At 34.3% G+C, this 15336-nt stretch overlaps 3 protein-coding genes across 7 annotated transcripts; 1 reads left to right on the top strand and 2 right to left on the bottom strand.

Moving 5' to 3' along the window:
* Positions 1-23: 23 nt before the first annotated feature.
* On the bottom strand, positions 24-949 carry HIPP27 (Heavy metal transport/detoxification superfamily protein). 2 transcript variants are annotated; one of them, XM_011044855.1, is made up of 2 exons: positions 782-949; positions 24-570 (listed from the first exon to the last, which is right to left on the bottom strand). In XM_011044855.1, the coding sequence occupies exons 1-2, from the start codon at positions 860-862 to the stop codon at positions 178-180; spliced, it is 474 nt and encodes a 157-aa protein (XP_011043157.1). In that variant the 5' UTR covers positions 863-949; the 3' UTR covers positions 24-177. The 2 variants fall into 2 exon arrangements, with proteins under 2 accessions (XP_011043157.1, XP_011043158.1); XM_011044856.1 differs by lacking the exon at positions 782-949 and adding an exon at positions 641-699 and having other exon boundaries at positions 24-589.
* Positions 950-4046: 3097 nt separating this feature from the next.
* On the top strand, positions 4047-7320 carry LOC105138690 (zinc transporter-like protein). The gene has a single exon (XM_011044853.1). The coding sequence runs from the start codon at positions 4170-4172 to the stop codon at positions 6783-6785; it is 2616 nt and encodes an 871-aa protein (XP_011043155.1). The 5' UTR covers positions 4047-4169; the 3' UTR covers positions 6786-7320.
* Positions 7321-8061: 741 nt separating this feature from the next.
* FBS4 (F-box family protein) lies at positions 8062-11093 on the bottom strand. Of its 4 annotated transcripts, none has more exons than XM_011044848.1 (6): positions 10979-11093; positions 10625-10669; positions 9989-10462; positions 8881-8955; positions 8686-8795; positions 8062-8581 (listed from the first exon to the last, which is right to left on the bottom strand). In XM_011044848.1, the coding sequence occupies exons 3-6, from the start codon at positions 10406-10408 to the stop codon at positions 8320-8322; spliced, it is 867 nt and encodes a 288-aa protein (XP_011043150.1). In that variant the 5' UTR covers positions 10409-10462; positions 10625-10669; positions 10979-11093; the 3' UTR covers positions 8062-8319. The 4 variants fall into 4 exon arrangements, with proteins under 4 accessions (XP_011043150.1, XP_011043153.1, XP_011043152.1 ...); XM_011044851.1 differs by having other exon boundaries at positions 9989-10435; XM_011044850.1 differs by lacking the exon at positions 10625-10669.
* Between the last annotated feature and the right edge of the window lie 4243 nt (positions 11094-15336).

Here is a 15336-nt window from a genome sequence, read left to right as displayed (position 1 = left end):
ACAATCCACGATGGGCAACCTTGAAAAATAAGAAGGGAAGGTAACTTTTCAAAAAGAAATTTTGGTAGGGTTAACGGTAACGTAAACTCTTCCATGAAAATTTTACACCTATTTCACACACACCACACAACACTCATCGATCACAGCCCAGATTGACTAATCACAACATGCAATTAATCACATTATCACACAAGCATTTGGATTATCATCACTGAAAGCTGTAGTGGTCTTCACCTCGAAAGAACTGGCACTTGCAATAGAAGAGGCCTGTGGGTCCTCGAGCTGAAGCGGATTTCGGACGTACCCAGGTGGGGCTCTCTTATCATACACACCTGGAGAGTATGGGTGAGGGACTACCTCAGCCGGCACATACGGCCAGAACTCAGCTTTCTTTCCCGTTCTATACCTCACACGGTGCAAGACCTCGTCTGGGTCCACGTATCCGGTCACCGTCAGTTTCTGTAGTTTGCGGTCCACTTCTACTTGGATCACTCCTTTCATCCCTGTCACTGAGTTTCTCACCTTTGTCTCACACCCTTCACAGTCCATTTTCACTTTAATCTCCACTGTCTGTACCAGCACAAGACAGTAATTAATCAAAATAATTCTACATGAAAGCCCTACCAGGACAAGAAAACCTTACATTAGACATTGTAAAACAGACATTCTAGCCTTTCCCAAATAATAAAATCGGAAGAAGACTGGTTACAGAAGAAAGACATGATAAATATGAAGGGGGTCTTTCATCATTTCGTATCATAAAGATCTGAGTAGTAAATACCTCTAATGGCGCGCGTTTTTTGAGTCCCGTGCTATCATGGGGCCAGTGACAGAGTTCGGAGGCGCGATCCAGACACCCCATGTGCAAATGGTAAAATGGCTCAAACTTGCAACGTGTCTTAAAGCAAAAACATAGACGCTGCTAGAACAATGGGGAATGTGCCTGGTCTTTCTTTCTTCCTGTTTTTACTTTAATAGCTGCCCTGCCTACGCTGCTGAAATTATTTCTTACGTGTTTCTGCTGTGGATAAACACGTGTAAGTTTGTATAGGTGTGGATGACACAAGGGATTCAAGTAAAAACAGGCACGTGAATGAAATGATTACGTGGGACCATTAAATGAATCCCAAACTGAATATGAATATGTAAAATGCCAGATTGATGCACACGCTACGAAGTGAACCGGGTTAATTTCTTTATAATTAAAACAATAATGTTAAAGTACACCAAAAAAAAAAAACTAAAACAATAATGATCTGAATTAAATTTTCAATTATCAAAATTAAGAAAAAAGTATTAAAAAACAAACGATGTTAAAACCCGGCGAGTAGTATCATGTTACTTTAAATATAAAAAAAATATTGTATTGAAGGGGAAAATTTTAAAAAATAAAATTTATAAAAGAATTCAAAATATAAAAAAAAAACAATTTTCAACGAGTGTAATAATAATTAATGAAATTTTTAAAAATAACTAAAACAAACCCGGTCCAACATTAAAAATTTATAACACGGATTATATGGCTAAATCACAACATAAAACATAAATTAAAAAAATAACAATATAAAATTATAAATCAAAAAAAATAATTAGGGATAAACATGAAATTTTTTTAAAAAATATAGATTTAAAAAAAACAATCAAATTTAACACAAAAAAAAAACAAATCATAATAGAAAAAATTGAAAAACAATTGCAATTAGGAAAAGGATAAGAAGAACTAAAAATAACAATAAAAAATAAAAATTATATTTGATATAAAAATAAAATTTCAAGAGATGAAGTCCAAAGAAAAATTAATTCAATAAAAGATTTAAGGTAAAAAACATCATACTTAAAAAAATGAGAAATAAATCTAATATAATAACAAAGTATAAAGGGATGCAATAGAAAAAATAAATAACTTAATAAATGATCCAAAACAAAATGCATTGCAATTAAAAAAATAAATATCAAATTTGATATAAAAATAAAGTATTAATTGATGAAATTAAAAAAACAAATTAACCCAATAACTTATAGAAGTTTGCAATAAAAAAATAAGGATCTAATTTAAATTTTTCAAAAATAGCTAGACTTTTGTTTTTCAATATGTTTTTCTGGATAAAGAGAGGAAAGAAAAAAGAGAGAAAAAAAACTCCTTATTGACACTTCTCTGTGCGTTATTAAAAAACACGTGTCTCACCAAACCATTGTGATGGTGACATCCGATGTTGTGTGGGAGTCGAATGTGCCATAAAAAATGCATGGGTAGCATGTGTCAATAATTTTTTAAATTTAAAATTAATTTTTATATATAAAAATATCAAATCATTTATAATTCTATATAAATTTTTATTTTAAAAAATCATAATAAAAAACTTAAAATAACCTTGCATGAGAGAGTTTATTTGATAGTAACATTTAAGTAATTGAATTAAAAAAAAAACTTGAAAAGTCCCCAACCAAAGTAATTTTATAAAGAGTTATTTGGTAATTATACTGTAGAAAAAACATAAAATTACTAATTAATACCTTTCTTTGTCAGCCGAAAGCCAAAGGATGCTTGGGATTGCGAAATATGCATACCATGAATAGAACTTTTATAATGAAACTTGGATGTGGGTGCTCAATGACCTGGAAAATTTTATGGAATTCGATTTTAAGAAGTATGTTAGATCAGGTGGAGATATTTCCCAAGTGCAGGCCAAAAGAACAGACTCTCCTTTATAGAAAGCAATTTGTAAGGTGTGGCCTTATGTTACTCGGGGTGTTTCCTGGGCAGTCAGGAATGGTAGAGAGGTGAGGTTCTGGTCAGATGTGTGGCTTGAAGGATATGGTCCTTTAGCTGACCATGCATGCAGTTCAGCCCATTCCTGAGGAGATTCACAAATTAAAAGTGGCAGACATGGTTACTGATCCCATTCAACAATGGAGATGGGATATTTTTGCGCATCTTTTACCTCTGCAATTAATGATGGTACTGTTGGTTAGTTATCCACCACCAAACATGGAGATTGATGATGATAAAGTGTTCTGGCAATATTCTCGCAGTGGCGTATTCATGGTATTCACAGTTGAATCAGCATACAAGCTGGTTCAAAATTGCATAGTGAATCAGTATCACCAATTGGGACCATTATGGAGGTTAGTTTGGGATTGGAAAGGCCTTGAGAGGATAAGAATATTCATTTGTTTACTCGTTCAGAATAGATTGCTTACGAATGGACATAGAGTACTGGGACGACATGTATATGACTATCAATCCTCATTGCCATGCGTGTCCATCTATTGTTGAATCAGCCTTGCATGTGTTGAGAGGATTGTAGACCAGCCCATACGACTTGGTAAAAGCTAGGCTGTATGCGCGACAAGCAAGCCATCTTTGTTGATGGTCTGATTTCGAGGTTATTTCATAATTTGAAGGGTACTGAAGTTACCAGTGAGGGATGGCATTGGGCAGTAGTAGTCTCTGGAGTGGCTCTTTGGTTGATGTAGAAGTCCAGAAACAATAGGATTTTTGGCGTGGCTGCATCTGACGAAGCTAGCCCAATAAGAGCGATGAGAAAACTGGTTCGAGGAATTGAGGAAAACGAGGCTGCTGGATGGAACCAGGAGCTAGAAACCAATGAAGCAATCTAGGTTGATTGGGTGGAGGTTCATCTTCAGCATATCTACAGGGAAGCATATATTAACTCAACTCAATCTGTATATATTTATATAAAATATTAAAAAAAATTACTTTTTTAAATTAACTCAACTCAATCTGTATGACTAAAGATCTAATTCATAGACCATGCTAATACAGAACTGGATTTAATATCTATACTTTAATTACAATTATTGTAAGAGATTGAGAGCTTTGGGTGATATTTGGTGTTGTGATTTAATTTTATTTAATTTTTTAATTTAAAATTGATTTTTTTATTTTATGATTATTTTAAAAAAAATTAACTAATAATTTTGTTTTAACCTTTAAACCCTTTAAAAAATAATATTTAGCTGATGACGGTACTTCTTCCAAAGACTTATTTTTATTATAATTGCAACTTATATAGAATTCTATATTTTGATTATTTGTCTTGAAATAAGATGTAAATTACACACGCAGTTTCCTCCTCCTCCCAAAGTAGCTGTTTTTCAAGAAAAACAGTCAACACCACCACTTCAAGAGACCCATAGTCGCCGCCATGGCCGACCACCACCACCACCACCACCAGCACCGTCCTAACCGCCTATCCGTCCCTTCGCGAGCCGCCACCACTACCTTCAACTCCATCTCCTCAGCCACCCCCACCAAATCCAGACCCTACCCTCTCTACCCATACACCTCGACGACCCCGACCCCGACCCCAACACCATCAAAACACCGACTCTCCTCCCTTCCTTCCAAATCCTCTTCAAATTTCTCCTTTTACTTCCTCTTCCTCCTCTTCTCTCTCCGCTCCCTCTACTCTCTCCTCCCTTTCCTTCAATCCTCTCCTTCCTCCTTCAATATCTTCCCTTTCTCTTTCCTTGTCTGTCTCCTCTCCTTTCTTTTATCCCTCTCTTTCTCTTTTTTCTTCTCCCCTTCCTCCTCCTCTAAAACCCCTTTACACTTCAGAACAAACCCCAACCAACCCATCTTTTCTCTCTCCTCAATCTCCCAATCACAACACAGGCTCTTGTTTTCCAAATCTCTCCTCCTTACTGTTGTTTTCCTCATCAGATTCCAAGCGCTTCGATATTGTGGGACTGCTGCCATGATTCTTGCTGAATTATCCGGTAGTGTTGCGGCCGCTCGTTTTGTTACTGATCGGAGGAGAAAGAATGATAATTTTGGTGTAAGCACCCATAAATTACCTGGGTTTATTTCCCTTTTTGTCGGCTTGTTTTTGCTTTCAATAAGTTGGGATCGGATTGATTGTTTCCCGTTTTCCATTGGTTTCATTGATAAATATGGGATTTCGGTTTTTCCTAGAGAGAATTGCTTTAGGATTTGGCCAATGGTGTTGCCTTTTGTGTCTGGTTTCTTGGGGTTTTATGAGCGTGTTTCTATGAATTGGGGGACGATTAGAGCATTAGACCAAAAACGGGTTCGACTGATTTCTTTGTTTTATACCACAATTATACTGTTTATTCCTGCTGCTGTAAGCTTTATAGTGTTTGAAAGTGGTAATGGCGATGGAAAAGGTGTTTCTATTGCGAGTTTAGGTTGGCCTCTGGCGAATACTGTTGTTTTTGGGGTTCTTTTGAGTGAGAATTGCAATGATGATGGGAAGTTAGTGGGTTCCAAAGATTTCAGGAGAGAGTTTTTTGTTACGTTTGTTTGCACGGTTGTTTTGGAGCTGTTCTATTTTCCTGAGCTTTCTCTTTGGGGGCTTTTGATATGTGGTTTCTTGCTGTATTTTGGTGTTAAGAATTTGGACTCTATTCATTCACATTATCCTGAATTAGGAATGGATACACCTCCGAAGGTATTTAGTGGTTTTATTATGAAGCCTATCCGCCACATTCTGAGCGAGAGAAAGTCCCGGAAGATTGCACTTTTCCTTTTGATTAATACTTGTTATATGGTTGTCGAATTTGTTGCTGGGTTCATGAGTAATAGTCTTGGATTGATATCGGATGCCTGTCATATGTTGTTTGATTGTGCTGCTTTGGCAATTGGCTTATACGCTTCTTATATCTCCCGCTTGCCTGCAAATAATCAGTTTAATTATGGTCGGGGAAGGTTTGAGGTTCTGTCAGGATATGTCAATGCTGTTCTTCTAGTTCTTGTTGGAGCACTAATTGTATTGGAGTCATTTGAGAGGATTCTGGACCCTCAGGAGATATCAACTAATAGTCTGTTAATTGTTTCGATTGGTGGACTTGTTGTGAATTTGGTTGGTTTGGTTTTCTTTCATGAAGAGCATCATCATGCTCATGGTGGCTCTGGAGCATGCTCCCACTCTCAGTCTCATTCTGACTCTCATTGTCACCACAATTCACATGACCACGAAAAGCATGATGAACATGCTTCTGTTTCCCATGAATGCCATGAGAAGTCTTTGGCTAGCCATGATGAAGATCATGAACACCATCTTTGCGATCACCAGGGCATTATAGACAGCTGTAAAATTGGGAGCTCCAACAGCCACGATCCCCACGATAATGCTCATGACCATGACCATGACCATGACCACTCCTCCCATGCTCGCCATCAACATGAGCACTGTGATCATTCCCCTGATCACAGATGCCATGACCATCATCATCATGCCCATGCTCATGAACTTCAATATTTGGATTCTAAAAGTGATTCTTCTTTGGGAAAGATCGGTTCCCAACAAAGGACATCAGTATCTAGACAAGAGGAACCGAAAAAACACCACCATCACCACATTGACCACAACATGGAGGGAATCTTTTTGCATGTTCTGGCAGATACGATGGGAAGTGTTGGTGTTGTTTTGTCTACTCTCCTAATTAAGTACAAAGGATGGCTTGTTGCTGATCCTGCCTGCTCAATATTCATTTCCGTTTTAATCGTATCTTCAGTCATTCCGTTGCTTAGAAACTCTGCTGAGATTTTGCTTCAAAGAATTCCGAGGACTCATGAGCAGGATCTGAAAGAAGCCATAAATGATACCATGAAGATAAAGGGGTTACGTGGCATTCAGAACTTGCACTTTTGGAGCTTTACTAACACAGATATTGTTGGTACTCTGCATCTTCATGTCTCAGACAAACTTGACGCAGCATCTGTGAAGGCACAGGTTTTGAACACTTTTCAGGATGTCGGAATCAAGGATTTGACAGTGCAGGTGGAACGTGGCAAGTAATTACTTTGTCAGCTGTCCCCGAGCGCTCATCTTTTTGAAGTATTTAAGAAACGCGTGATTATCTGGCAGTTCATGAATTCCAGATGAGATCTTTTGGGCAGTTCATGTTGTGCCAGCAGCAGGATTCGCTAGTGTTTATTGCCTTCAAGACCAGCATGTCTTCCAATTGTGAAGGATACTGAATTTTGTTGAATCGGTTAGCGCACATGTATTCTAATGAGCCTGTGAATTTTATGGTTACGTTTTAGCTAAAATAACTGCAGTGATAATGTTTGAGAACTAACCGGTAGAGGGGCATAAGCGTGCTTGCAGTTGCAAGGAGTCCCTGATCTTTCAAGAAATTGTTGTCGGCCATGAAAGCAAGCTGAAGTTAATTTGGGTGACCCTTTCCTTCCATCTTATACAGTGATGTTATTATTTTACAATACATTAGGTTGCTATAAATCTAACGAGTGCAGTGTATGTACATCATGCTCAAAGAATCTATATAAACACCTGTTGCCGGTTCAAGAGTCTGCAACTACTTTCATTATCAGTTTATCACTTTCAATCTTTAATTCCTCGACGACAACCTATATTATCAGTTTATCTGTACTTGTTCATAAAGATGAACTTTTTCTCTGATAAGTTTTATCCTTTAATTCTTTATTTCTTTTAAATATTCGTTTAATCAAAGATGAACTTTCATTATCAGTTTATCACTTTCAATCTTTAATTCCTCGACGACAACCTATATTATCAGTTTATCTGTACTTCTTCATAAAGATGAACTTTTTCTCTGATCAGTTTTATCCTTTAATTCTTTATTTCTTTTAAATATCCGTTTAATCAAAGTTCATATCTGATTGAAATACATGAAATTCGTTTTAGATCAGATGGTCTAAAGCTGTTTGTTTGAGTCAATATTATATATTAACTCTCCGTGGTTGGTGGGCTTATTAAGCATGAACATCTCATTATTTTCAGTATGATTAATTTCATTTTCTATCTTTTAAAATATTATATGGAATCTTATCAGTAACTTTTATTAGAAAGGTATAGCTTTATGAAAAATCTGCATAGTTCATTATGTATCACACCATTTCCAATTGAATATGATTTTTTTTCTTACAAAGACCCCATTATTATGGCATTTCATAACATATCTATTATGAGAGAATCATACTCTCTTTAGATATTACTGAAGTTTTTAGCTTGAATATTCACCACCTAGATATTACCCATATTCATTCCAATTTATTTTCAACTCTACTTTTAAATTATTTGAATATTTTTATAGAAGAAATCCAAATATCATTGCAAACATATATAGGAATATATACAAGTATCCAGTTTCAAATATATTATTCCAACAACCACAACCTAAATCTGTGGACTAGTGCAAATCTGAAGTCCCATATTACCTGTCACCTAATTTGCCCCAGAAACCTACAAAATTGCATACCCCTCTTTCAAACTATAACTACCTAGCTATAGGATGGAAACAAACTATACAAATGGAACACAAGGCAATGGGAAAGAAACGACAATGAGATCAACGAAGTTTATTCTGAGCAACAGCCTGGCATAACTCCTCCTCATAGAATAGAACCCTGTTGGAAGCCACAGATTTGCAAAGGGGCTTTGGCAGGGTGGACGGCACCATGCATCTCGAAGACAATGTAGAATCTTGGAAAAGAACCGCAGCAATACTCTTCATCTCAGTTATTTTGATGCGAGAAGGTGGCCGGGGACCATGCCTTGGAGCTTTTGGGGTGTGTGGAGTTGACATGAAAATGCCCTTACCACTCCCCTTGCTGCAATAGTCATTCAAACATCGCAAGTACAAAACTTGATGAGTTAGTAACTTCAAAAATAATTATAAGAGGAAAAAAAAAACCTTGTGCTTTTGGAAGCCTACCTCATAAAAGGCCAGTGTTCAGTAGGCCGTGGGGTCATTGTCAGTAACATCTCCTGTCGAGAGCGATCTGGTGTTGTGTAATTGAAATGAAATTGCCTTGCAAGCAAAACCTGCTCTCAACAAGCATTAGCGGGTTCGTTCTTCAATTCAACTCTAACATCAGTGGATTAAACAGAGAGAGAAAGAGAGACTTACAGCTTTTCTAACTCTCTGAGAAACATGGAAAACAGCCCTCAGTTGGTCATGGTGCAGGTGACAGAGTATTTTAACCTCAAAAGAAACAAACAAACAGGAATCAATACACAAATAATGAGGCGTAAAAAAACATTTGAGAAGAATTAAGGGCAAAGCTGTGTGTTCAGTAGCAGGTATCAAACAAAATAAAGTGATCCATTCTTTCTTGATTTAAGAAGGATTTCACAATTCCTATGCAAAGAACATCCTTCATGTCATCAACATAATTTAAGCACATCTCAGCCTTTGGGTTTTGGCAGAAGTCGTTAGTGGATAGGCCAAGGTATCAAAGAGACACAGAGAAACAGAAAAGCTCTCTTGAACTGAGCAACAATTCAGTTACACATATACAAGAAACAGATAAAAGACGAACCATGATAAATGACAGGTGGCTGACATTTACAACGCTTTGGGAAAATTGATAGTATATCCACTTTCACCCTCATTGAATTTCAATCTACAGCACTGCAATTTAAGATGCCTACCATCCTATTGGCTGGTCATTTGAGCATCAAGAGTTAAATTTTTCTTTTTATAAATCAAGAAAATAGAACTTCCATAAACTTGCCTATCCATTACAGTTCCAGTGAGAAAATAATAACGAAGCACGTAACAAAATAGAAATTATTCTCTCCAAAGCATCTCCAAACAACTTTATAAGATGCCAAGATGGTGCTTCACATATACATGCAGATGCTTTCAACTTACAAATGTATTAGCATCTATAAAAAGAAACCTCGCAAATAAAGAAATGTGATGTGAGATTTGATAAGGTCTTATCTTTTTTGGGAATCTATAAGATCATGCCTCCATGGTACATCCAGCTCTCTGAATCAAATATTGAAATTCCTTCATGTTCCTTAATATTTCCAGGATTTCCATCCTACTTTAATTTTATTTTATTTAACTTTCTAAAGGGAAACATGCAGGGTAACATATTCATATCTGTACCACTCTAGATCTTGATTTTCATAGTGTAATTACAGAAGCATATCCAAGGATTAACAAGTCCACAAAAGCTAAACAGATAGAAATTCCTTCATATAACATGCTCGGGAATGAGTATTACCAGCAACTCCATGGGAAGAGACTCAAGTCTAGACTCGGTATCACAATCTTCAATCCGAGGGGTCTTTGGTGTCCTCGCTAAATGATTTTGTTTCAGCAAATCCACGGGTGATAGCATCAAGGGGCTTTTATCAATAGTTGGATGATGCTGTTTACACAAACCCACAGGTGATAATAACAAAGGGCTTTTATCCATAGCCCTTTCTTCAACCACCAGCTCATTATCATCCCCCACCTTCTTATTCCCAAACACAGCAACCCTCTTTTTTCCAAGATCGGTACATGACTTCGCTGCTGACGCCTTGCTATACTGAAGCTGAGCAAGCGCACCTGGCTTCAAATACCTACTGCTTGAGCTCCGTAACCGCCTTTTTTGCTTTGGGGTCTTCAAATTTCCATCCTTCGGAGACACTTTACCCATAATAAACCCTCTTTCCCCTTCTCAAATTTGTTTCCAATTGCTCCAATTTATTCCCTTTTAATGTTAACATCCAATAATGAAATAAAAATAAATTAGAAATCCATCATTGATCAATGTGTGAAAAGACAATTTGAATTAATCACTTTAGGAAGCCCGCAAGATGAGACTAAATACCAAAAGAAACAATTACAAAATGAACATAGAAACTGAACTCACATAGATTAAAGATTCTCTCAACTATGCCCTATTAATTAATCAAACCTGTCAATAAAGCACCAGAAACCTCGTTAAAAACCCTGACTGACCAGAAATACATATTCAAAACGGACAAAAGCCCAAGAAATGAACATTAAAACCATATATAAATTGCTAAAAATCACATTAATCATGGCAGAATAAAGAAAAAACTTAAACAGAAATATTAACTAAAAACCCTAATTTAGTGCAGTCCGTAATAAACAAAACATAAAAGCCGAAAATGATCAAATATAAATCTAAAAGGAAAATAAAAAATCAATAAATCAAGAGAGAGAGAAAAAGACGAAGAAGAAGAAAGAAATGCTTAATAACCTGAAACTCAGAAGAGGTCGCATTCCATGGAAATAGAGAGACCAAAGCAGAAATGAGAGAATTTGAGAGAGAGAGAGAGAGAGTAGAGAAAGAGGGAAGACAATTGGGGCCGCTAGGGTTTGTTTGGTTCTTTATTTGAATTTTATTTTTGATTGCCCGCCAAAATTTTCAAGTGGGAGATGTTAAAGCAACTCGAGTTTCATGAAAAGACTGGTACGTGGCAAGTTTCAGTATTGGGGTGATGGAATGTGAGTGTCTTGTCTCTTTGGTTTTAGCGGTGTCCTCGAGCGATAATTACGATCTCTTGGATACTCTGCTTAGATGTTCTGTTTTAAGTTTTAAAAACATGGATTTGATGATTAATTTAATATATTAATCTTGACCATTTTGAGAAAGCGGGCCCACGTCATTTAAGAGATTAAATGCTGTGAAGGACAATTTAAGCCATCCATGTATCCATTAAATCTGCGTGACTGGCGCTTTTCTGTCTTGAATGCAGAGGGCGTTGAGGTACTTTGACAATGAAATCTTTTTGAATAAATTAGACGGTGATCTAAAATAATATAGAGTGGGTCAATGCCTCAAGGGCCTATTGATTCTCTGATCTATGGCCCATCAGGCCCAATTCAGTTTCAACAATCTCTTGGATACCCTATAACTCCTTTTATATGGTCTTGGCTGTAGGCCTGGACACTAATCATTTTGATTACCACCATGAAAAAAATTGCAACTTGCCCGTTTAATTAACAATAAGTATATAATTTAGTGTTACTCTTCTTTGAAAAAATAAAAAATAAAATATTTTTTTAAGTATAATTTAAACCATCTATGATAAAAGAAAAAATATAAAATGGTAATTTCAAATATAGTAGAATGTTGTAATTATTTATTTTTTTTATATAAAAAAAGATAGATGTAAAAATAAGTTGACCACATGGAATAACGTTTGTCATGCATGTGTATACCTAGAGGCAAATACGTTGGGGCTAAGCTTGTTAACGGTAAATCACTCCACTATTCTAGAAGAATATTGAGTTTTTCCCTTAACAAGAAATGAAAATAAAAAATCATAAATGAGATGTGAACCGTAACACAAAACAGGTGAGAGGTTGATAGACTTGGAGACGAATTCAAGGAGGGGTGTCATAGTTGTCGAACACTGTATTGAACAGAGTCTTTGTTTTTCGAAGAAAAATTATTTGATGTTATTTTAATACGCGGTGATGATGTTTTAAAATCTAAATAATATTATTTGATATTTGAATAAAAATTAAACAAATATTCATGTAAATATTTTTATCTTCATAATAGATGAAGTATGAAATTGATAGTATAAATTATGACACATGGAAAATAATCCATGTTGATAGGATTTAAAAACTCCTTAAAAGATAAAATTAATAACTTTAAATGAGAATAGTAATCGATAAAAGAAAAGTTTTAAATTCAAAGAATAAAGTATTTATTTGTGTTTTTGTGAATTAATGTTGTAAGATATATAAATCTGAAGAGTAAACAAAATGAATTCTTTACTAGGATGGTGTCGAGGGTATTTATAACCCCTGAATCTTATCCTCTTCAATGGGTAAATTGACTGAAAAATTATTAACTTTTAATGGCATTGATAAAGGGTAACAATATTTTACATATTATCAATGAAATAAGAAATATTTCTTGCATGTCATCAATGAAACTGGAAAAAAAATAAACATTTTGATAGACCTTTTACCCATCTTTAGATTTAAGAAAATAATTGTTTTTAATATGAATAGGTTATATCAATAGCCTTGGGATAACCCCTAAGATCCTATGTATGTCTCTACGACCAAATGAATTGAGCGTGTAGTTAAAATCGAGTGAAAGAGCATTACAACTTGTTAGATCTATTATTTCTTAGATTTAACTCATGGCCAGGCCTGAGCATAATAGATTTGGCAATTTTTTAAACTTATAGTTTATTGGGCTTAGCTCATGACTAATTCCAAGTGTATTAGATTTAGTAATTTGTCAAATTTATAGTTTCTTAGGTTTAACTTGTGGATAAATCTGATATATTGAGTTTAACATTTTACCAAATTCATGGTTCCTTAAGCTTGATATATAATTGAGCCCAAATATATTGGACCTAGTATTTTGTTATACCTATAATTTCTCAAGCTTAATTTATGGTTGAACTTGAAATTACTGGATCTGATATTTAATTAGATCTATATTTGATTGGATTGTCATTCAATTACAAGTTGGGGCTTCCTAAAAGCATAAAATTATTGATTCAAATAATTATGACTCATCATTAAATTTGTTTAGTCAATCTAGTTTTATTGGATTAATTTTTTATTTTATTTAGTTTAAAGCTGCGCTGAATAAAGTTTTGGATCACAACTTCCAAGTTAATGTTTCATGTTGGATTAAGTTTAACAATTATTATAAAGCGAGGGCTAGAGTGTTGGATTAAGTTTAACAACTATTGTAAAGCGAGGGCTAGAATCTTACTCCCTTCTCCATGTTAAAAGAACATATTTTATCCCTTTTTTTTTTAAGAAATTTTAATTAATCCCTAAAAATGCAAATAACAATTCTCTTTCCATTTTTTTTTTTGTAGATTTAACCCTAAATTAAAAGGATTTTCCTCACGAAGGTCCAATCCCTGTTTCAACGCACTGCTTATTTGCTAAGTTTGGAATTGGTATTATAGCGATAAACTAGTATGAAATTGTCATTAATTTTGAAATTAATCGTAAGATGGCTGACTAAAACAATGTGAGGTGGGCTAAGCCCTCGAAGTTCATGGTATATCTCACATACCTTTTATAACGGCTAGTTATATGAAATAAATTTATATTATTCCACAGATAATTAACAAAGAAGAGATAAAACAAAAAGACAAGGAAAAATTGTGAATGGGATTCAACTATGTTGACAAGACTCTGTATTTAAAAGTATAATAATAATTATTTTTTAAAGTGTAGTTTTTTAGAAATATATTAAAATAATTATTTTATTTTTAAATTTTTTTTTTTAATATTAGCACATAAAAAAATTTAAGCACATTAAAAAATAAATTTAAAATAAAAAATATATTTTTATAAAAAACACTTTAAAAAAAATACACTCTTAATTTTAATATAAAAATGATTGGCCTAATGATTATTCACCCGAAAAAAATTATAAATTCGGAAGAACAAGAGTGGAATGAATGGCAAACATTATAATTTATATTGTTTTTTTAATAAATTGCATGGGCTTGAGTTTTTAAGTGAATGTATTTGTTTCATGTTTCTACGGTAATATCTACTAGAAGGACAGATTAAAATAAGAGTTACATATTAAAAATAATTAAATTTATAAGAAAAGATTTGGGAACTCGTTGTAGAAAACGACGACGGCAAGCTGGGCTGATTTCTCAATAAATTGCACTACAGGGCCACGCGAGTCAAGGGCACGAGTGGGTGTAAAATGGACCTCGTCTTTTCCCTCTAGATGGAGGCTTTATCTTGTGATATTGATTGATCAACCTCTCCATTTCAGACAGTGATATGTTAAGGAAACAAGACAAGAAGAATTGAAGTTTTTCGTTTTCATAATTAATTAGTTCTTCTAAGAATTGGATTACTTAATTGGGTCTTTAACGCATGATTAACAAAATGGTGCTCTCTTTAAGATAATTTGTCATTGTTGTTAACAATCCATGATGATTTTGTTTCTAGTTTTTTAAAAATTTTAAGTTATTTTAATATGTTGATGTTGAAAATAAATTTTAAAAAATAAAAATATATTATTTTAATATATTTTTTAATAAAAAATATTTGAAAAACAATAATTATTATGATTTTAAGTATTATTTTGACGTTGTTTATTCTAATATTTTAAAAGTTTTTTTGAAAAAAGTTGATTTTTTTTTTAATTTTTTACTTTAAATTAATATTTTTATATATTTTTAGATTATTTTGATATATGTTATCAAAAATTAATTTTAAAAAATAAAAAATATTATTTTAATATTTTTTAAATAAAATATATTTTAAAAAATAACCATAATAATATTTTTATACAGTACCTTTACGGGGAAAAAAGAGATTCCTTGAGTACCTCATTGAGGACTGTCAAATACGAGTACCGGGCCTTTTGAAGGTGTGGTCCCCGGAAAGGAAAGCTAAAGCTTAACTGCCCGGTGGGGTAGTAGCTTGGAGGCCGGGATTTGCTAGTCAAAGGAACTTGTCAACTCTGTTATGATTAAGTGCAACGTTAAGCCAAAACTATCTTCAATTTTAATCAACAGCAACAGGCAATGGTATATTGGTACCAAACAAGATACTCCCTCCCTCCCTCCCTCCCCAGCTTCATGACAAAGACAACTA

This window comes from Populus euphratica, unplaced genomic scaffold (assembly GCF_000495115.2).
Source record: "Populus euphratica unplaced genomic scaffold, PopEup_1.0 scaffold82.1, whole genome shotgun sequence".
In the NCBI taxonomy this organism is placed as follows: Eukaryota; Viridiplantae; Streptophyta; class Magnoliopsida; order Malpighiales; family Salicaceae; genus Populus; species Populus euphratica.
This window is presented reverse-complemented; position numbering and strand designations above follow the sequence as displayed.